The sequence below is a fragment of the Bufo gargarizans genome, chromosome 3, assembly GCF_014858855.1.
Source record: "Bufo gargarizans isolate SCDJY-AF-19 chromosome 3, ASM1485885v1, whole genome shotgun sequence".
Lineage (NCBI taxonomy): Eukaryota > Metazoa > Chordata > Amphibia > Anura > Bufonidae > Bufo > Bufo gargarizans.
In genome coordinates this window covers 464,347,213-464,368,635 of record NC_058082.1, presented here as the reverse complement: position 1 = coordinate 464,368,635, position 21,423 = coordinate 464,347,213, and the positions used below count along the sequence as shown (strand labels likewise).

At 46.2% G+C, this 21,423-nt stretch overlaps 1 protein-coding gene across 2 annotated transcripts in view; it reads left to right on the top strand.

The window, feature by feature from the left end:
• SPAG5 (sperm associated antigen 5) overlaps nt 1-21,423 on the top strand; it is a 79,507-nt gene that overhangs the window by 42,803 nt on the left and 15,281 nt on the right. For both annotated transcript variants that reach the window (XM_044283641.1, XM_044283640.1), the window contains 6 exons: nt 3,122-3,175; nt 4,831-4,945; nt 6,888-7,021; nt 15,155-15,323; nt 15,929-16,019; nt 17,897-18,023. In XM_044283641.1, coding sequence (XP_044139576.1) covers nt 3,122-3,175; nt 4,831-4,945; nt 6,888-7,021; nt 15,155-15,323; nt 15,929-16,019; nt 17,897-18,023 — 690 coding nt within the window. The remainder of the gene's footprint in view (nt 1-3,121; nt 3,176-4,830; nt 4,946-6,887; nt 7,022-15,154; nt 15,324-15,928; nt 16,020-17,896; nt 18,024-21,423) is intronic.

The following is a 21,423-nucleotide window of genomic DNA, read 5'->3' as shown; positions in this document are numbered from 1 at the left end:
CCTATGGCACTGCTGAGGTGCGATTGAAGTCCAGGACGTTTCAATAGCAGCCTTCAGCTCTTCTGCATTCGGTCTCATGTCTCTCATCTTTCTCTTGGCAATGCCAGGTCAGGCGAGTTTGCTGGCCAATCAAGCACTGTAATCCCATGGTGATTAAACCAGGTTTTGGTATTTTTGGCAGTGTGGGCAGGTGCCAAGTCCTTCTGTAAAATGAAGTCATCATCTCCATAAAGCTCTACTGCGGAAGGAAGCATGAAGTGCGCCACAATCTCCTGGTAGACGGCTGCGTTGACACTGGACTTAAAGGATAACTGTCATATTTTAAATTTTTGGGATAAAGTGTAGGGCAAGTGATGGGTAACAATTTTGCACTAGACTTTATTTAGCCAAAACGTTTATTTTTGGTAGAAAACTGGGGCTGAAATGGCCCTTAGCAGCACTCTTCAAAAGAGCGTTGCTAAGGGCCATCCGTCTCCGATTACAAAAGACGGGCTGTGCAGCCAGACACTATGCTTCTGCCTCCCGTGCTTCCCTGGGAGACAGAAGGCTGAGCACAGGAGTCTTAGGAGTTAAAATTACATTTATATTCCCCCTTTCTATGCAATCTAATGCTTCGTAACATTCACTGACCTGCGATCCCTGTAATCCTGGGGCTCCGATCGATTACCATGGCAGCCAGAACGCTACTGAAGCCCTGGCTGCCATGGTAAGCTTCCTCCTGCTGTGTGTACTGTACACAGAGCAGCAGGGAGAGTGTAAAGTCCTATTCACCCTAATAGAGCTCTATTAGGGTGAATAGGACAAGGGATAAAAAGATCCCAGGTTCTAGCCCCTGTGGGGGCTATTAGTTATTAAATAAAAAGTAAAAAAATAAATTATTTTTTATATATATATATAATATGTGTGTGTGTGTGTGTGTGTGTGTATAAATCACCCCCTTTCCCAATCTTGCGCATATTTATATATAATGTATAAACCATAAATAAACAAACATATCACCTATCGCCACATCCGAAAAGTCCAAACTATTAAAATATTTTTAAAAAATTCCTATGCGGTCAACGCAGGAACAGAAAAAAAAATGGAAACTGCGCGATTCGCCTTTTTTTTTTTTTTGTATGTAATGAGTCTATCTCATATGTTAGTTTCACCTTTTAAGTTGCATTACTGAAATAAATGAAATTTTTCGAGTTTCACCTGTATATTATTTAGTAACCTTCTAATAAAAAGTAATTGTCCAAAGCAAACAACCTCCTAAAAGGGAAATCAGACTTGTTTAAAAATCTTCCTAGTGCTACTTAGGCCTCATGCACATGGCCGTTCCGTGCATTGGCTGACGGATCCAGATTTATTCAACTTGAATGGGGTCTGTGGTCTGTCCGCACCGCAAAAAAGTAGTGAATGCACTTTTTTTTTTGTGGTGTCCAGGCACGGACAGAAACCCCACGGAAGCACTCTGTTTATAAAATAACAAAAGATCAGATGCCACTTTATCACCCCCACTGTTTCTAGCAGTGCCACTCTGGTTTGGAGGTAAGGACTGCATAGAAGTGCTGGAAACTAGGGGTTAGGTGGTATCTATTTTTTTTTATTTTATTTTTTTAATAGTCATAGATTTTCAAATAAGTCAGACAACCCCTTTTGAAAGAGTTGTCTGCTGAAAATGTTTTAAAGTTTTTTTTAAAGTTTTTAAAATGGAATCAGATCCATATAAATGAAGTAATACTGTTCACCTACCACTTCTGTTTCGATACTTCCTGGTCCCCTGCTGATCTCTTCTTCCTGTTCCCTTTGCAGCATGCAGGAAACAACCAGTTAGCCAATTACTGGCTGGTCTGTGTCCCGGCACCCCCACCAATCAGCTATTTCAGGTAGATGTGACACTTACCGGAGCTCTGGTTTGTGCAGCGGTCCCCTGGCAGCTTACCAAGCACAGCGCAGTACATCGTATAGCGGCAGTGCTTGGTATTGCAGGTCAGCCCCCTTCACTTTAATGGGCCCGAGCTGCAACTAGGACACGTGACTGTTGTACAGTGATGGTGGCCTGGGAAGAGAACTGCACTCATTGAGCTCCCGGCCTCTTCTAACAGCTGATCGGTGGGGGTCCCGGGAGTCGAACTACCACCAATTTGATATTGATGATTAGAGTTCAGCGAATTTGGTTCGGATTGCTGTATTTGAACCCAAATCTTATAAAAAAAACTACCTTAAGAATATCGGTTCCATCCTGCTGTAAAATGTATTTCCGAAGCTTCAGTAAGGCTACTTTCACACTAGCATTTTTACTGGATCCAGCAGGGTTCCGCAAAAACGCTTCCATTACTGATATTACAACCATCTGCATCTGTTATGAACGGATTCGGTTGTATTATCTTTAACATAGCCAAGACGGATCCGTCAAGAACTCCATTGAAAGTCAATGGAGGATGGATCCGTTTTCTATTGTGGCAGAGAAAATGGATCCGTCCCCATTGACTTGCATTGGGGGGTCATGCCGTCTTGCTCCGCGTCCCAGGACGAAAAGCAAACTACAACATGTTGCGGTTTGCTCTCCCCGTATGGGAATGCAACTAAATGAAATGGGAAGCATTTTGGAGCATTCTGTTCAGTTCAGTTTTGACCCCCATTGACAATGAATGGGGACAAAACTAAATTTTTATTTTTTTCCGGTATTGAGAACCTATGACTGATCTCAATACCGGAAAACTAAAACGCTAGTGTGAAAGTAGCCTAAATATTGCAAGACTGACTTCTTCTCGCCTCTATCATGTGTCCCTTTGTTTATTTGCATAAATGACTGTATCAAAATATGAAGCTGAACTTGGCTTTGTTATTGAGGCACGAAGAGGAGTTCGGCTTCATATTTTGATACAGTAATTTATGCAAATAAACGAAGTGACACATGATAGAGGCGAGACAAAGTAAGTTCCACGATATTTGCTAAAACTTCTGAAAGATTTTACAGTAGGATGGAGCCCGTATTCTTAAAGTTTTTAAAAGAATCTGGTTTGGATACAGCAATCTGAACCAGATTCACTGAAACCTATTGATAACCTATCCTGAGGATATCTCGTATTCTGATTAACGTACTTGATGGTTTTTGCAATTCTTTTCATTTCAGAGGACGGCAACACCAAGATCGCATTAAGTACCTGACTGGAGAGGTTGTGCCCGGGTAAGTGACATTAATGATGTTACTGTTTTGTAGAAGTAATCTCAAAGTGGTTGTCCAAGATGATCAAAAACCTTGGACAACCGCTACAATTTTTTTTTTTTTATTATTAAAAACCTTATACTCACCTGTTGCTCAGTTGCTTGGCAAGTTTAGTCTGGCATTCTGCTGTGGGATTGTTCATCCAAACGATCCCATAAGGGCTCTTTCACACGAGCGTATCCTGTGCGTGGAATCCGCTGCGTGAAAAAAAGCCAAGCCCCGTTCCGGACAGCAGAGACACGGAGCATTAACATGATTGATGCTCCGTGCCTCTCTGATCTTTTTACTACAAAATCACAGTGACAACTTTGCCTCCCTGTGATCTTTCTACTACAAAATCACAGTGAGATCAAGAGCCTTATCAATCATGTTAATGCTCGTGTCTCTGTCCGGAACAGGGCTTGGCTATTTCACGCAGCAGATTACCCGCACAACATCCGCTCGTGTGAAAGAGCCCTAATGCTTTCTCGTCTTTATGCTAGAGTCTACTGCCAGGGGAGCAGATCGTATTCATATACGTACGGTATTTACATGCAGCAATCGTCTCCTCAATGCAATGGCTCGTCTCCATTCAGATTCATTGTTTGATCAGCAAATTGCTGTTTACATGGGACGATCGGCAGGTCAGAAACAATGAGTTTGAGTGCTGCCTCAATGATTGTTTCACCCATTGAACATGTGTTGGCTCATTCAGTGGGCGATTGGTGACATATTTACATGGGGCCATTAACAGGGATGAACACTCGTACAACCGTTCATTCACGATTAATCTGCCCATTTAAAGCTGTCTTAAAGCCAACACTGGTATTTCTCTGTGCTTGAGAGCATTGCATCGTAACAGCCCTGATGAGAGTTCTGCTGTACTTCTCAGCATTATGTGCTGAGAACATCTTCTCCTCCATTGCAGAAGAGATGGGGATAACTGGGCATGATGCTACTGAACTACTGCCCAGAAGCAGGTCCTATTTGCTTAGATTGAGCTGCAGAAAGTTGCCAAGAACCTCTTAATGTTCTGCAATTGTGTGCACCTCAGAACCGAACCAAACTCTGAATCAAAGCAGGAGCAGGGCCAGGGCAAGGGACCTGAGCAAAGTATCTCTAGAATGGTGAAAAAGAGATCGATAATTTTACAAGGAGTTGTGAATGTACCTATTTTGTTTGTGACATTTAACCTTTTGAAGAAAATCTCACCAGTTTGTTTCAGCATAAATAGTTTGCATCAAACTGAGTCATTTTCTTTAATTGACCCAGCCATTTTGCTAAAATCTTGTACTGAACATGGCGGTGAGTCCTGATATTCATGAGGTCCCTGCTCTCGCCTCCCCTGGACGCCGCTTGAAGTAGGAAAAGAATGTAAGCCGGAATGGGAGGCAAATAAAGCCGGAGCTCATGTATATGAGGACTCGCCGCCCCTACACTGGAGCTGTTCAGTATAGATTTTAGCAGGGCTGGATTAAGTTAAAGAAAATGACCAGGCATTTTGCTAAGGGGATCTAATTTATTCTGACCATAGTTAGGGCACCATAAAACTAGTCAGACTCCCTGTGAATGTTCCTCTGTTTTATGATGGTGTTTGTCTAGTTAACACAATAACATTATTTCCTCTGCTAAATCAGCCTCGAGATGGATTTGTCAAATGCTTTAAATGAGAAGCAGGACCTACAGAAACAGCTGGAGATGCTAGCAAAAGAACATTTGTCCCAAATTGCATATTACACAGAGAGCCTTGAGGTACTGTAACATAGTGCTGTTTGCAATATAACAAATTTTTGATGGGCTCTCAGAATAATTCAAAGTAGGTCCACACCCTGCAGAAATTGTCATAAAATAACATCTACTCCTCTCTTTTACCCCCTGCCACTTCCAGAGTTGTCACTCTGATCCTCTCCACTGGGCTTTCTTTGGCTGCTGTGATGATGTTCCCATATATTCCACATGGTTTCTGGCTTCATATACTGTATACTGCTGAAGTCAGTGACTGGCTGCACCAGTGTCTGAGGTATTATGTCATGTCACCACTGCATCCATGCAGCTGACATACTGGCTGCAGTGGCGGGGAACCTCTCTGCAGTGGAGGGCAACCTCTCTGCAGTGGACAGCCCCTTTTTAACTTTTTCTAGTTCATTTATTGCTGCTTAAAAACATTGTCCTATATTACCGGCTGTCACAGATAACTCATGCACTGAAAGAGGGGTCAGCAACCTCCAGCCGCTGGCTGTGAAACTACAAGGTATGACCCCCTTCCTTATTTCTGCCATGCTGTATGCTAATAGTGTGTGGTCTCCTGCAGAGCTGGCATCATCTGCACCTCTTTGACTCTGCCCAATCATCATAGAACAACATACTATTAACATATAGCTCAGCAGAGATAACTGGGGGCCATATCTGGAATGGTATGTCACAACAACATGAAAAAATGGAATACTTCTGGGACAACTGGGATTTATAGAAGGTCTGTGTATACAGGACGCTGCTGTCTTGACTAGCTCTATGTATCGGCACATCTTCTTCTTTTCTGGATTGTTTTACCGTTCATGAGAGATCTCTGCACTAGTTATTTATGCTGAGGCATGCATGATTCCTCTCCCCACAGAGTTTTCTGTGTGTGCTCTGCTTTTTTTTTTTTTTTTTTTTTTTTTTCTCTTTCTACACTTGTAAACTTTGATACCCCCTTTGCAAATTGCCCCTCCCTATGTTGTAGCCTGTGTGAGCTGTCCTGCTCGGCTGCTCCAGCCCTCCGACCACCCTCTGATCTGCCATGTACAACGTTCTCCCTTTTCCTGATTCCATATCAAACACCGAGAGTAAGGGAGGGAAAGAACAGAGAGACATTTCAGGAGCAGTGCTCTAATACAGTGTTTCCCAACCAGTGTGCCTCCAGCTGTTGCAAAACTACAACTCCCAGCATGCCCGCACAGCCAAAGGCTGTCCAGGCATGCTGGGAGTTGTAGTTTTGCAACAGCTGGAGGCACACTGGTTGGGAAACACTGCTCTAATAGATTCTAGGTGAAGGACATGCACAAACTGTCGTAGGACATTTTTAATGAAGACCTATTTAGAAAAGTGAGTAAAGAGAGTGGCCGGTTTCCTATACTGATGACCTGTCCTCTGGATCAGTCATCAATATTGGATTGGTCGAGGTCTGATTCCTAACACCCCCACCGATCAGCTATTACACTTCATCTGCTCCTTCTCATTGAAGTAAATGGGACGGAGGAGCAGCAATTACACCTGATCACTGCTGCAATGTCGACAGTGAGCAGGTAAACTGTGAAGAGAATGCAGAGCTCGTATGAGCTCTACGTTCTCTTCAAACATCTGATCAGCGGGGGGTGCTGGGAGTCAGACCCCTGCCGATTTTTGATATTGATGACCTATCCAGAGCTTAGGCCATCAATATAGGAAAACGGCCAACCCCTTAAATTTTGTATTTACAAAGCCTTTACAATCAAGTTTTACTTGCTTTTCTTCGACAGTCCAACTATCCAAAACATTCGACATTCAAATTCCCAGCAGGTACTTCTATTGCCAGTTGGACATAATTTTTCTATTAATCATATGGAATGTAGATTTCTGTATTGACTTGTATCTATACAGCATGTGTATGTAGCTACAGTATATAAAATTAGTATAAATGTATGTGTTTGTATAGACGTGTGTTGTTTTTTTCAAGTTTCTTGAACAGGAGAACAGTGTGTATCGGGAGCAGGTGTCAGAGACTGAATCCCAGCTCAAAATTCATTTTCGCACAGTGCTGGACAGGAACCTTCAGTGTGAGAATCTAAAGGATACCGTCAAAGAATTGCAGTAAGTGTACTGATGTTCAAGAAAATATATATTTTTAACTTAACCCCCTCAGGACTTTGCAATTTTCTTGCTTTACATTTTTTACTCCCTGCCTTCCTAGAGCCATAACTAACTTTTAAAAAAAAAATTAAAAATTATTCCCATTTACATAGCTGTATGAGTGCCTGTATTTTTGCAGGAAGAGTTGCACTTTCTAATGGCATCATTAAATATTGCATTCAAAAAATTCCAAATGGGTTGAAGTTGGAAAAATATGCAGTTCTGCAAAAGTTTTATATTGGTTTTGTTTTTATAGAGTTCCCTGTGCGGTAAAGCAGACCAGTTACCTTCATTCTCTGAGTACAATTACAGAGATAACACATTTTATATAGTTTTTCTTCTGTTTTAATACTGAAAAAAAAGGGAAAACATTTTTTTTTTCTTTGCCTCGACATATTCTGACTCCAATATATTTTTTTTATAGTTATGTCCACAGTGCTGTGTGAGGGCTCATCTGTAGTTTTTATTGATACTATTTTGGAGTGTGTGACTTTTTGATCACTTTTTTGGGGGGGATACCGTATTTTTTTTTTTGCACATTTCACTGTAAGGGATATTGTATTTTTCGCTTTATAAGATGCACTTTTTCCCCCCAAAAGTGGGGGGGGGGGAAATGCCAGTGCGTCTTATAAAGCGAATGCTGCTATTTTTACTTTGCAGACACTGATACATTGCCGGCCGCTATGCTGCACAGCGTGGCCTGCGATGCATCAGCGAGGAGGGGCTGGAGGCAGGAAACTCGCGGCGGGCCCGGTGTAGTCACTATACTCTATTACATTGGGCCCTGCACAGCAATCTTTATACAGTATGTAAAGTCTGCACGATAAATCGAAAAAATAATGGAATCGCGATAATCGGCAAATGCGATATGGCGATTTGGCCGACCCGAAAATGCCGCGATTTATATATAAAAGGGCCCCGCGCACATAACTGCCTTTGCGTGTAAAGTGTTTTACTAGTGTGTGTGTGAAAGAAGCTCTCTCCTATTGATAACAGGTCCGGCCTCTGTACTCACTGTCACTATGAATGCACTGCAGCGAGCTGGCCGGCCGGTCGGCGCGTGACTGACGTCACTTAGTAACGCTCCTGCTTCCTGAAGTGGGAGGAGCGTTACTAAGTGACGTCAGTCACGCGCTGGCCGGCCAGCTCGCTACCGCTCGCTGCAGTGCATTCATAGTGGCAGTGAGTACAGAGGCCGCACCTGTTATTAATAGGAGAGAGATTGTTTCACACACACTAGTAAAGCACTTTACACGCAAAGCCAGTTATGTGCGCAGTTTAGGACACATGGGGGGACCAGCATAAGATGCTATATGTCTTATGCTGGCCCCCCTCATGGCCCTATGTGTCATAGCACACATCCCCCATAACAGCGTCCTCCACAGATCCCCCCATAACAGCGTCCTCCACAGATCCCCCATAACAGCGTCCTCCACAGATCCCCCATAACAGCGTCCTCCACAGATCCCTCATAACAGCGTCCTCCACAGATCCCCCATAACAGCGTCCTCCTCCACAGATCCCCCATAACAGCGTCCTCCTCCACAGATCCCCCATAACAGCGTCCTCCTCCACAGATCCCCCATAACAGCGTCCTCCTCCACAGATCCCCCATAACAGCGTCCTCCTCCACAGATCCCCCATAACAGCGTCCTCCTCCACAGATCCCCCATAACAGCGTCCTCCTCCACAGATCCCCCATAACAGCGTCCTCCTCCACAGATCCCCCATAACAGCGTCCTTCTCCACAGATCCCCCATAACAGCGTCCTCCTCCACAGATCCCCCCCATAACAGCGTCCTCCTCCACAGATCCCCCCATAACAGCGTCCTCCTCCACAGATCCCCCCATAACAGCGTCCTCCTCCACAGATCCCCCATAACAGCGTCCTCCTCCACAGATCCCCCATAACAGCGTCCTCCTCCACAGATCCCCCATAACAGCGTCCTCCTCCACAGATCCCCCATAACAGCGTCCTCCTCCACAGATCCCCCATAACAGCGTCCTCCTCCACAGATCCCCCATAACAGCGTCCTCCTCCACAGATCCCCCATAACAGCGTCCTCCTCCACAGATCCCCCATAACAGCGTCCTCCTCCACAGATCCCCCATAACAGCGTCCTCCTCCACAGATCCCCCATAACAGCGTCCTCCTCCACAGATCCCCATAACAGCGTCCTCCTCCACAGATCCCCCATAACAGCGTCCTCCTCCACAGATCCCCCATAACAGCGGCCTCCTCCACAGATCCCCCATAACAGCGGCCTCCTCCACAGATCCCCCATAACAGCGGCCTCCTCCACAGATCCCCCATAACAGCGGCCTCCTCCACAGATCCCCCATAACAGCGGCGTCCTCCACAGATCCCCCATAACAGCGGCGTCCTCCACAGATCCCCCATAACAGCGGCGTCCTCCACAGATCCCCATAACAGCGGCGTCCTCCACAGATCCCCCATAACAGCGGCGTCCTCCACAGATCCCCCATAACAGCGGCGTCCTCCACAGATCCCCCATAACAGCGGCGTCCTCCACAGATCCCCCATAACAGCGGCGTCCTCCACAGATCCCCCATAACAGCGGCGTCCTCCACAGATCCCCCCCCATAACAGCGGCGTCCTCCACAGATCCCCCCCCATAACAGCGGCGTCCTCCACAGATCCCCCCCCATAACAGCGGCGTCCTCCACAGATCCCCCCCCATAACAGCGGCGTCCTCCACAGATCCCCCCCCATAACAGCGGCGTCCTCCACAGACCCCCCCCCCATAACAGCGGCGTCCTCCACAGACCCCCCCCCCCATAACAGCGGCGCCCTCGACAGATCCCCCCCCCCATAACAGCGGCGCCCTCGACAGATCCCCCCCCCCCATAACAGCGGCGCCCTCGACAGATCCCCCCCCCATAACAGCGGCGCCCTCGACAGATCCCCCCCCCCCCATAACAGCGGCGCCCTCGACAGATCCCCCCCCCCCCCCCCCATAACAGCGGCGCCCTCGACAGATCCCCCCCATAACAGCGGCGCCCTCGACAGATTTCCCCCCCCTCCCCCCATAACAGCGGCGCCCTCGACAGATCCCCCCCCCATAACAGCGGCGCCCTCGACAGATCCCCCCCCCCCCCCCCCCCCCCACAACACGGCGCCCTCGACAGATCCCCCCCCCCCCCCCCCCCCACAACACGGCGCCCTCGACAGATCCCCCCCCCCCCCCACAACACGGCGCCCTCGACAGATCCCCCCCCCCCCCCACAACACGGCGCCCTCGACAGATTCCCCCCCCCCCCCACAACACGGCGCCCTCGACAGATCCCCCCACACACGACGCCCTCGACAGATCCCCCCCACAACACGGCGCCCTCGACAGATCCCCCCCACAACACGGCGCCCTCGACAGATCCCCCCACAACACGGCGCCCTCGACAGATCCCTCCACAACACGGCGCCCTCGACAGATCCCCCCCCCCCCCCCCACAACACAATGTCATACCCAGCCGCGTCAGCGGCTCATATGGGAAAATCCAAGCAAATAGACCTCTAGCACAATTCCCTTTAAAATATCGTATCGCATATCGTTATCGCAATTTTTAGGGCCCTAATCGCAATCGCACAAAATTCCCATATCGTGCAGCCCTAGTAGTCATGTAATCCTAATGAAAGTAGCGCAAGCCTGCTCCTCCCGCTTCATTAATAAAGTGGGAGGAGCAGGCGCGTAGCGGAGTGAGTGACGTTACGCTGCCAGCCTGCTACAGTAGTTTGATAGTAAGTACTACTGGAGAGGATTGTGCTACTTGAATTAGGATTACATGAATACACTTTACATATGAAGATTGCTGTGCGAGGCCCGGTGTATTGGGGTCACTATTTACACAGGGACACTTATGGGGGGACGGGAGGAATCTGTGGATGACACACATATAGCGTAAGATGCTAGATATGTGTCATCTACAGATCACCCCCCCATAACAGTGCGTCGTCCACAGAGGCCCGCCTAACAGTGCGTCGTCCACAGAGGCCCGCCTAACAGTGCGTCGTCCACAGAGGCCCGCCTAACAGTGCGTCGTCCACAGAGGCCCGCCTAACAGTGCGTCGTCCACAGAGGCCCGCCTAACAGTGCGTCGTCCACAGAGGCCCGCCTAACAGTGCGTCGTCCACAGAGGCCCGCCTAACAGTGCGTCGTCCACAGAGGCCCGCCTAACAGTGCGTCGTCCACAGAGGCCCGCCTAACAGTGCGTCGTCCACAGAGGCCCGCCTAACAGTGCGTCGTCCACAGAGGCCCGCCTAACAGTGCGTCGTCCACAGAGGCCCGCCTAACAGTGCGTCGTCCACAGAGGCCCGCCTAACAGTGCGTCGTCCACAGAGGCCCGCCTAACAGTGCGTCGTCCACAGAGGCCCGCCTAACAGTGCGTCGTCCACAGAGGCCCGCCTAACAGTGCGTCGTCCACAGAGGCCCGCCTAACAGTGCGTCGTCCACAGAGGCCCGCCTAACAGTGCGTCGTCCACAGAGGCCCGCCTAACAGTGCGTCGTCCACAGAGGCCCGCCTAACAGTGCGTCGTCCACAGAGGCCCGCCTAACAGTGCGTCGTCCACAGAGGCCCGCCTAACAGTGCGTCGTCCACAGAGGCCCGCCTAACAGTGCGTCGTCCACAGAGGCCCGCCTAACAGTGCGTCGTCCACAGAGGCCCGCCTAACAGTGCGTCGTCCACAGAGGCCCGCCTAACAGTGCGTCGTCCACAGAGGCCCGCCTAACAGTGCGTCGTCCACAGAGGCCCGCCTAACAGTGCGTCGTCCACAGAGGCCCGCCTAACAGTGCGTCGTCCACAGAGGCCCGCCTAACAGTGCGTCGTCCACAGAGGCCCGCCTAACAGTGCGTCGTCCACAGAGGCCCGCCTAACAGTGCGTCGTCCACAGAGGCCCGCCTAACAGTGCGTCGTCCACAGAGGCCCGCCTAACAGTGCGTCGTCCACAGAGGCCCGCCTAACAGTGCGTCGTCCACAGAGGCCCGCCTAACAGTGCGTCGTCCACAGAGGCCCGCCTAACAGTGCGTCGTCCACAGAGGCCCGCCTAACAGTGCGTCGTCCACAGAGGCCCGCCTAACAGTGCGTCGTCCACAGAGGCCCGCCTAACAGTGCGTCGTCCACAGAGGCCCGCCTAACAGTGCGTCGTCCACAGAGGCCCGCCTAACAGTGCGTCGTCCACAGATGCCCGCCTAACAGTGCGTCGTCCACAGATGCCCGCCTAACAGTGCGTCGTCCACAGAGGCCCGCCTAACAGTGCGTCGTCCACAGAGGCCCGCCTAACAGTGCGTCGTCCACAGAGGCCCGCCTAACAGTGCGTCGTCCACAGAGGCCCGCCTAACAGTAAAAACTAATGGATCAAAAGAAAAATTATTCAAATGATATTGATCCGCAAAGTGGAAATATAAACTTCTCCAAAAAGAGTTCGATCGAGAGCCTAATTATTTTGTGCAATCAGTAAGAACAGGGTACAAGTGTCTATGCAAAAATATAAATGATTTATTATACAAGAATTTAAAATACAATCAAAAATTCATCAATGTAAATTTCAATAATATGCAGTACCCAGAATTCGCTAACAAAACACTATACAATCAACACAAGAATATTATGCAATACTGCTTTCAATTTATGAGATAAACCAATCAAGTGACTGACTGACAGATACGAGCCCTTGCTCTGCCAAAACTATGACCAATCTCAGAATGTATTAGTAGTAGTGCAATAAAGCTTATGAATTCATTGGCTTGATATCAAACTAGGGAATATAAAGATTCCCAAAAGAGAAGCTACCACAGAGAACAAATGGTTTATTGCTGCACAGGGGGGCTGCTCAGGTCCCAGTAGTACAGCGCCTCCTGGGAAAGTCACCTCAAATGCAATTGACCATTACATCTGCGTGGTTAAATATCAGTGATCGGCATTATTGCCAATCACAGACATTTAGTCCCGGTTGTCAGCCGTGTCAAATGGCAGAAACCAAAAAGCTATTGATTGGGGTGCCATTTTTAACCTGTTTGGGACATGGGGCATACAGGTAACACCTAAAGGGTTAACAACGTTTGTAAAATCAGTTTTGAATACCTTGAGGGGTGTAGTTTCTAGAATGGGGTCATTTTTGGGTTGTTTTTTATTATGTAAGCCTCACAAAGTGACTTCAGACCTGAACTGATCCTTAAAAAGTGGGTTTTTGAAAATTTCTGAAAAATTCCAAGATTTGTTTCTAAACTTCTAAGCCTTGTAATGTCCCCAAAAAATAAAATGTAATTTACAAAATGATCCAAACATGAAGTAGACATATGGGGAATGTAAAGTAATAACTATTTTTGGAGGTATTACTATGTATTATAGAGGTAGAGAAATGGAAACTTAAAAATTGTTTACATTTGGTATTTTTTTTATAAATAAAATTTAACTTTTTTGACTCCATTTTACCATAAAGTACAATATGTGACGAAAAAACAATCTCTGAATGACCTGGATAAGTCAAAGCGTTTTAAAGTTATCACCACAAAGTGAGACTGGTCAGATTTTCAAAAAATGGCCTGGTCCTTAAGGTGAAAATGAGCCCGGTCCTTAAGAGGTTAAAGACTGTAAGGGGTTTAAGTACTTTTATTAACATGTGACCCTAACTGCTGCATAAGTAAAGGGTACATTACCTTTAAAGGGAACCTAACTAATTATATACAATCATTAACTACTAAAAAGTACCTTAGATGTATTCACTTACTGGTGTGACAGATGGTTACCTCATAATATACACACAAAGATGCCGCATGCTAATGAGCTGATTCGAGTCCAGCGTGATGTCATTGAGTCCAGCGCATATTTAATTCAGAGCTATAGCCACTCCCCTGCCCACCTGCTGCTGATTCCTATGGAAACAAACTGTCATTCAGCAGCAGGCGGGCGGGGAGAGTCAGGAGCTCATGAATATTCATGACTGATCATTATCAGCTGGAGCTTTTCAATACAAGATGTTGGCAGATTGACTGGGTCAATTAAAGAAAGTGAGCCAGCATTTTGCTAAGAGAATCAGTCACTTATTTATGTTGCCCTTAGTTAGGACACCATAAAACTGGTGACAGGTTCCCTTTAAAGGGAACCTGTCATCACCTTTATCTTGACCTCACTGACTGCAGCATAAATTGACAGAAATGCTGATCTCAGCAGGTGTGTCACTCATGAGCTAAAAGTAAGTGGTTGCTGAGAACCAGTATCATAATCATTACAGCCCAGGCCTTGAAGAGTCCAATCTACCTGAGAAGAGTCCTGGTTATTCCTAATCTCCTGCTCTCCTCGACCATCTGCTGATGATTGGCAGTTCTCTCCTAGAGAGAAAGGGAGAAAACTAGGTAGAAGACGGTCAGTCATCAGCAGGTGGGCAGGAGAGCAGGGATTCATGAATAACCAGGACTCTTCTCAGGTGGCCGTGACTCTTTTCCAGGCCTAGTCTGCAATGATTGTGATGTTGGTTCTCGGCAACCACTTATTTTTTTTACTTTTAAATGACCGACCGCTGAAATCAACTCGCCTGTCTCTACTTTATGCTGCCTTTTAGTATGGGCAGCATAAAGTTGATGACAGGTTCCCTTTAAAGCTAAAACTACTTTAGTCCCTTCCTGTTGCCAGTCTATAGATCACAAATGGTACAAAACACCGTGATCATAGCGGGATCTGCTTCACATCGGAGAGGAGAGGACGCAGCAGTGAGATGATCTGTGTCCTCCAGCATTCCTTAGTATGTGGATAACTGCTAATAGGGATCTAATGGCCAGCAGCACCAAGTGTGTGATCTGCATACAGAGGACTGCTTGGAGGACACAGATCAGGTCTTCCCTGCTCCCTTAAGCCCCTAAAGCAGGGTTCCCCAACTCCAGTCCTCAGGGCTCACTTGCCGGTCAGGATTTAGGAGTATCCCACAGAATGAATACCTGTGGTAAGTCACTAATTATATCAGCTGCCCAATACTAAGGAAATCCTGAAAACATGACCGGCAGCTGGGCCCTGAGGACTGGAGTTGAGGACCACTGCCCTAAAGAATTTTTTTTTATTGTATGTTAAGCTGTGATTTATTTGCAGGAAGGAAGGAAGTGACTTAAAAGAGAAGCTGTCGCACACTCAGGCAGAAGCTCAGACCAGGATCATGAAACTGAACAAAGAAATGTCAGACTCGTCCACAGAAGTATCCAAAATCAAGTCACGTATGTTAGAGCTGGTAGAGGATTTGAGAGAAAATACAAAGACTGAGGTACAGAATTCTGTAAAACAATAAAAAAAAATATAGAAATGACAAAAAATTATTAAAGGGGTCTCATTTCAGCAAATGTCATTCATTTTACACTGCTGGTTTCCAAGGGCTACCGCCACGCAGATACAGGGTGGCTGGGTAGGAGTTGCTGCGCATGTGTGCCTGTGCATCCATGGTCAGTTCTTTTTCCTGTAATGTGCAAGCACGACCACCGCTGCTCGGTCACATGGTGGTCATAATCGGTCTATAATGCGATCGAAAAATGAATCAAGCCAATCAAAGGAGGCAATATGGACAATCACAATACATCAGTAAATGGCTTTCTCTACATTATAAATGACATTTGCTAAAGTGACACAACCCCTTTAACTTGGGGATATTTCTGAAAACAATGATTTGTCATTGTGATTTATAACCAACCCATACAGGGGGTTTTACAAATGTACAAGTTCATGTAAAACTGCTTTTAGTCCCTACAGGACTTTTTCGTGGACCACCCTGTAGAATAATAATTAAATTTAGACATTTTTAAATTGTAACATTTTCTGTGGTCTCTGTAATGTTATATTCTGTATTTATAGCCGAAGTTTAATCCTTTTCTGTAGGCAATAGAGAGTTTACTTGGGTCACAAACACCCGGCCGAAACCTTGTACCATGTAAGGATGAAGAGCTGACGACAAGTGTCTATGCAGAAGGTCAGAATTTAAAACTGTTCTCCAGGACTTTTATATTGATGGCCTCTACTTAGGATAGCTTATCAATACCAGGCGGGGGTACGGCTCACGGGAGCTGCTGAGCTGTTCTAAACCTGAACTACCACGCATCATTCACTTCAATGGGGCTGAGCACGATACAAGGTACAGCTGCTATAAATGTACGGCTATGTGCTTGGTGAGCAAGGAGAAGGCCGCAGCACTCATAGGAGCACTGGTGTCTTCTCAAACAGTGGGCGCAGGGGTCCCTGGGTATAGGACCCCCACCGATCAGATACTGATAACCTATCCTGAGGATAGGCCATCAGTATCGAAATTGCAGAAAACCCTTTAATGCGGTTTTACACTGCACAATTGTTGGACCAATTATCGGGAATGAACATTATTATGAACACTTTCCTGATAATAGACCAGTGTAAATGTGCTGCTGATGAACCAGCAAAACACTCAGTCATCAGGTGAAATGATCTTTTATGCAGAACATTGTCGTCGTTAGTGGGGATCAGATCGGACTGCGTGAACAATGAATCTGTATGATATACAATGGAAGACATTGCTGCATGTAAATGCTGCTCGTCTCTCCACTGACGAGCAGGCAGGTATTGGGAAGGTCCCCTCCTAATAATTGCCTCGAGCATGTAAATGGCTTTACCCTTTAAAGGGAGTCTGTCACAAATCTGACTGGTTTTAAACCGTTCGCATAGTTCAGAGGGACTCAAAGACATAACACAGATGTTACTTTTATTTTCAGATCCTCCATATTGTCAAAGTAGTTTTCATTATATTCTACTGAGCCGTTGCAAGCGCCCAGGCCACCTATTTACGGTGGCCTAGTTTAAGCCCTGTATGGGATGCGGTTCTCGCATGTGTCCGTCTCCTGTTTTAAAGCCCTGGAGTGCCAGAAGCGTCAATCTTGGCTGTTTAAGGCTACTTTCACACTTGCGTTTAACTTTTCCAGTATTGAGATCCGGCAGAGGATCTCAATACCAGAGAAAAACGCATCTGTTTTGTTCACATTCATTGTCAATGGGGACAAAACTGAACAGAACAGCATGTTCCAAAATGCATTGCGTTCCGTTTGGTTGTGTTCCCATACCGGAGAGCAAACCGCAGAAAGCTGCAGTTTTGTGTCCGGTGTGGGATGCAGAGCAAAACTGATCCGTCCCCATTGACTTCCATTGTGTATCATGCCAAATCCATTTGCTCTGCATTCCACACCAGACACAAAACTGCAGGTTACTGCGGTTTGCTCTCCGGTATTGGAACGCAACAGAACGTAATGTTTTCTCGGACGCAAAAAATAAATAAAAATGATCAGTCCCCTATAGACCATCAATGGTGTTCATGCCAAATCCGTCCTTGCTATGTTAAAGATAATATAACCTGATCCATTCATAAAGGATGCAGCCGGTTGTATTATCAGAAACGGAAGCGTTTTTGCTGGATCAGGCAAAAACGCAAATGTGACAGTAGCCTAACTCCTTAGGTACAGCTTTTAATAGCATCTAAGTGGTTCAAAATGAGATTATGGGGTGCCGATGTCTTCGCATGGCAGCCTGGGGCCTGATAATATCCCTAGGCCTACCTGCAGTGTATTCCTAGCAGGCTGTGCCTCTTTGGTGCAGCCTGCTGTTGACTGTCCGTTATCACTGACAGTATCATACATTGTACTGCATAAAGAGTACAAATGTATTACGGAAGTTGTCCTGCAAAACACAAGCCCCCAATCTACATAGAAAAATAAAAAGATTATACCTCTTGGAAGATGACAATGAGAAAATAAAAAAATAAAATTGCTTGGTCAACAAGGACATCTGCAAGCTACTTTTCACCTGCAATATCCATGACTTGGCTTCCAGGTCCACCAGAGGAAGATTTGGCTGATGTATTACGTCAGTTGAGAAGTGTTTTTGCAGATCTCATCACCACTTCATCGAATGCCATGGAGGAAAAACAGCAGATCATCCAAGACCTTCGAGTGGAAATGTGAGTTGGAATGCAGACATTATTGCATAGTTACAGTTTAATGGATATGCAATGGGCACCTCCCCCTAGGGCCCTCTATGGTGTAGGAATGCCGAGTGGTATAGTGCAGCCTATCTGTGTCACGGTGCTCCTACCTGGATACCGCTGGACCCCAGGATTTGGCTCCGAAGCAATAAATAAAGGGGAATAATTGAGGGATTAAGGAAGAACTTGAGTCCAGACCTTGAGATGAAGTTCAATGGCAGCTTTACTTGGGTAAACGTTTTTCCAAAACAGATTTCAGGCTTCATCTTGGTTCCCGCAGGCTTTAGCATTAAAATGGCAGGCCAACTCAACTCTGCTATATCTGAGTCTGCTGTCCTGACAAGCTTAAAGGGGTTCTGCAGTTATTTGAAACTGATGATCTATCATCTGGATAGATCATCAGTATCTGATTGGTGGGGGGTCCGACACCCGGGACCCCCGCCGATCAGTTGTTTGAGAAGGCAGCGGCACTGGCAGTAGTGCCGCGGCCTTCTCGCTGTTTACCACAGGCCCAGTGACATCACGACTAGTATCACTGGCCTGGGCGGGGCTAAGCTCCATTCAAGTGAACAGAGCTTAGCCTCGCAAAGGCCAGTGGTGCCAGTTGTGACGTCACTGCGGTAAACAGCGAGAAGGCCGAGGACCTGGAACATAATGCATAGATGACTTTGTTAGACCATTAAGGACAGTAGCAGGGTGTAGGAGTGGCAACACCACTCAGGGGTGTTACAGATATGTCCCTCTCAGGGTGCCATTCCACAGTTTATTTACCAGTACAGTTTTGAGGATATTTGCACCAGACTGTGCAGTAATCTGATGTTGAGAAATCAAAGAGATGGATCTGACATGAGATTGTTGTCTATACCCAGCACAATATTGTATTTAAAAAAAGTTACTTGATTGTGCTTCAGTCCTGTATGCAAATTGTAAAATGATGTTTAAAGGTGGACATAACCCCCTTACCGTCATCCTGTTTATGTATAATATACAGTACAGACCAAATGTTTGGACACACCTTGTCATTCAAAGAGTTTTCTTTATTTTCATGACTATGAAAATTGTAGATTCACACTGAAGCCATCAAAACTATGAATTAACACATGTGGAATTATATACATAACAAAAAAGTGTGAAGCAACTGAAAATATGTCACATTCTAGGTTCTTCAAAGTAGCCACCTTTTGCTTTGATTACTGCTTTGCACACTCTTGGCATTCTCTTGATGAGCTTCAAGAGGTAGTCACCTGAAATGGTTTTCACTTCACAGGTGTGACCTGTCAGGTTTAATAAGTGGGATTTCTTGCCTTATAAATGGGGTTGGGACCATCAGTTGCGTTGTGGAGAAGTCAGGTGGATACACAGCTAATAGTCCTACTGAATAGACTGTTAGAATTTGTATTATGGCAAGAAAAAAGCAGCTAAGTAAAGAAAAACTAGTGGCCATCATTACTTTAAGAAATGAAGGTCAGTCAGTCGGAAAAATTGGGAAGACTTTGAAAGTGTCCCCAAGTGCAGTCACAAAAACCATCAAGCGCTACAAAGAAACTGGCTCACATGCGGACCGCCCCAGGAAAGGAAGACCAAGAGTCACCTCTGCTGCGGAGGATAAGTTCATCCGAGTCACCAGCCTCAGAAATCGCAGGTTAACAGCAGCTCAGATTAGAGACCAGGTCAATGCCACACAGAGTTCTAGCAGCAGACACATCTCTAGAACAACTGTTAAGAGGAGACTGTGTGAATCAGGCCTTCATGGTAGAATATCTGCTAGAAAACCACTGCTAAGGACAGGCAACAAGCGAAAGAGACTTGTTTGGGCTAAAGAACACAAGGAATGGTCATTAGACCAGTGGAAATCTGTGCTTTGGTCTGATGAGTCCAAATTTGAGATCTTTGGTTCCAACCACCGTGTCTTTGTGCGATGCAGAAAAGGTGGTGAACGGATGGACTCTACATGCCTGGTTCCCACCGTGAAGCATGGAGGAGGAGGTGTGATGGTGTGGGGGTGCTTTGTTGGTGACACTGTTGGGGATTTATTCAAAATTGAAGGCATACTGAACCAGCATGGCTACCACAGCATCTTGCAGCGGCATGCTATTCCATCCGGTGCGTTTAGCTGGACCATCATTTATTTTTCAACAGGACAATGACCCCAAACACACCTCCAGGCTGTGTAAGGGCTATTTGACCATGGAGAGTGATGGGGTGCTGCGCCAGATGACCTGGCCTCCAGTCATCGGACCTGGACCCAATCGAGATGGTTTGGGGTGAGCTGGACCACAGAGTGAAGGCAAAAGGGCCAACAAGTGCTAAGCATCTCTGGGAACTCCTTGAAGACTGTTGGAAGACCATTTCAGGTGACTACCTCTTGAAGCTCATCAAGAGAATGCCAAGAGTGTGCAAAGCAGTAATCAAAGCAAAGGGTGGCTACTTTGAAGAACCTAGAATATGACATATTTTCAGTTGTGTCACACTTTTTTGTTATGTATATAAATCCACATGTGTTAATTCATAGTTTTGATGCCTTCAGTGTGAATCTACAATTTTCATAGTCGTCAAAATAAAGAAAACTCTTTTAATGAGAAGGTGTGTCCAAACTTTTGGTCTGTACTTTATAAATATATATATATATATATATATATATATATATATATAATCTGTCCCCAGATTAACATGTATGATTTGAAAATAAGACTTATACGATCATGTGGATATAGATTTAAAAAAAAGAAAACTGGCTACAGCAGGAGAGGGCTTAAAAGGGTTTTCCAAGATTTAAATACTGATGAGTATCTGATCAGTGGGGTCCGATAGCTGTTTGAGAAGGCAGCGGTGCTCCTATGTGCGCCACTGCCTTCTATGTGCTCACCAAGCACAGCACCATACATTGTTTAGCGGTTGTGCTTGGTATTACGCACAGCCCCATTCACTTCAATGGGGCTGAGCTGCACCTAGGCCAAGTGACCAATAAACGTGTCGTCACTGACCTAAAAAAAAAAAAAAAAGCTGTGAGAAGGCCGTGGAACTACTGCGAGCACCGCTGCCTTCTCAAACAGCTGATCAGCAGGGGGTCCCTGGTGACGGACCCCCCACAGATTAGATTCTGATTACCTATCCTGAGGATTGGTCATCAGTATAAAGGTCTCTGAAAAGCCCTTTTAAAGATGGTCACTTTTACAAGGCTGGGTTTCCATGTTCAGGTTTTTTATGCAGTTTTTGAAGTTGTAGCTAGAATGGATCTTGACCTGAGGACACACATAAAGACAAAATTGAGTCGTTTTCTCTGTTCACTCTGGCTTTGGCTTCAAAAACTGCATAAAAAAAGCCTGCACACTGAAATCCAGCCTAAAAGTGCAGCTTATTAAAAAAAAAAAAAAAA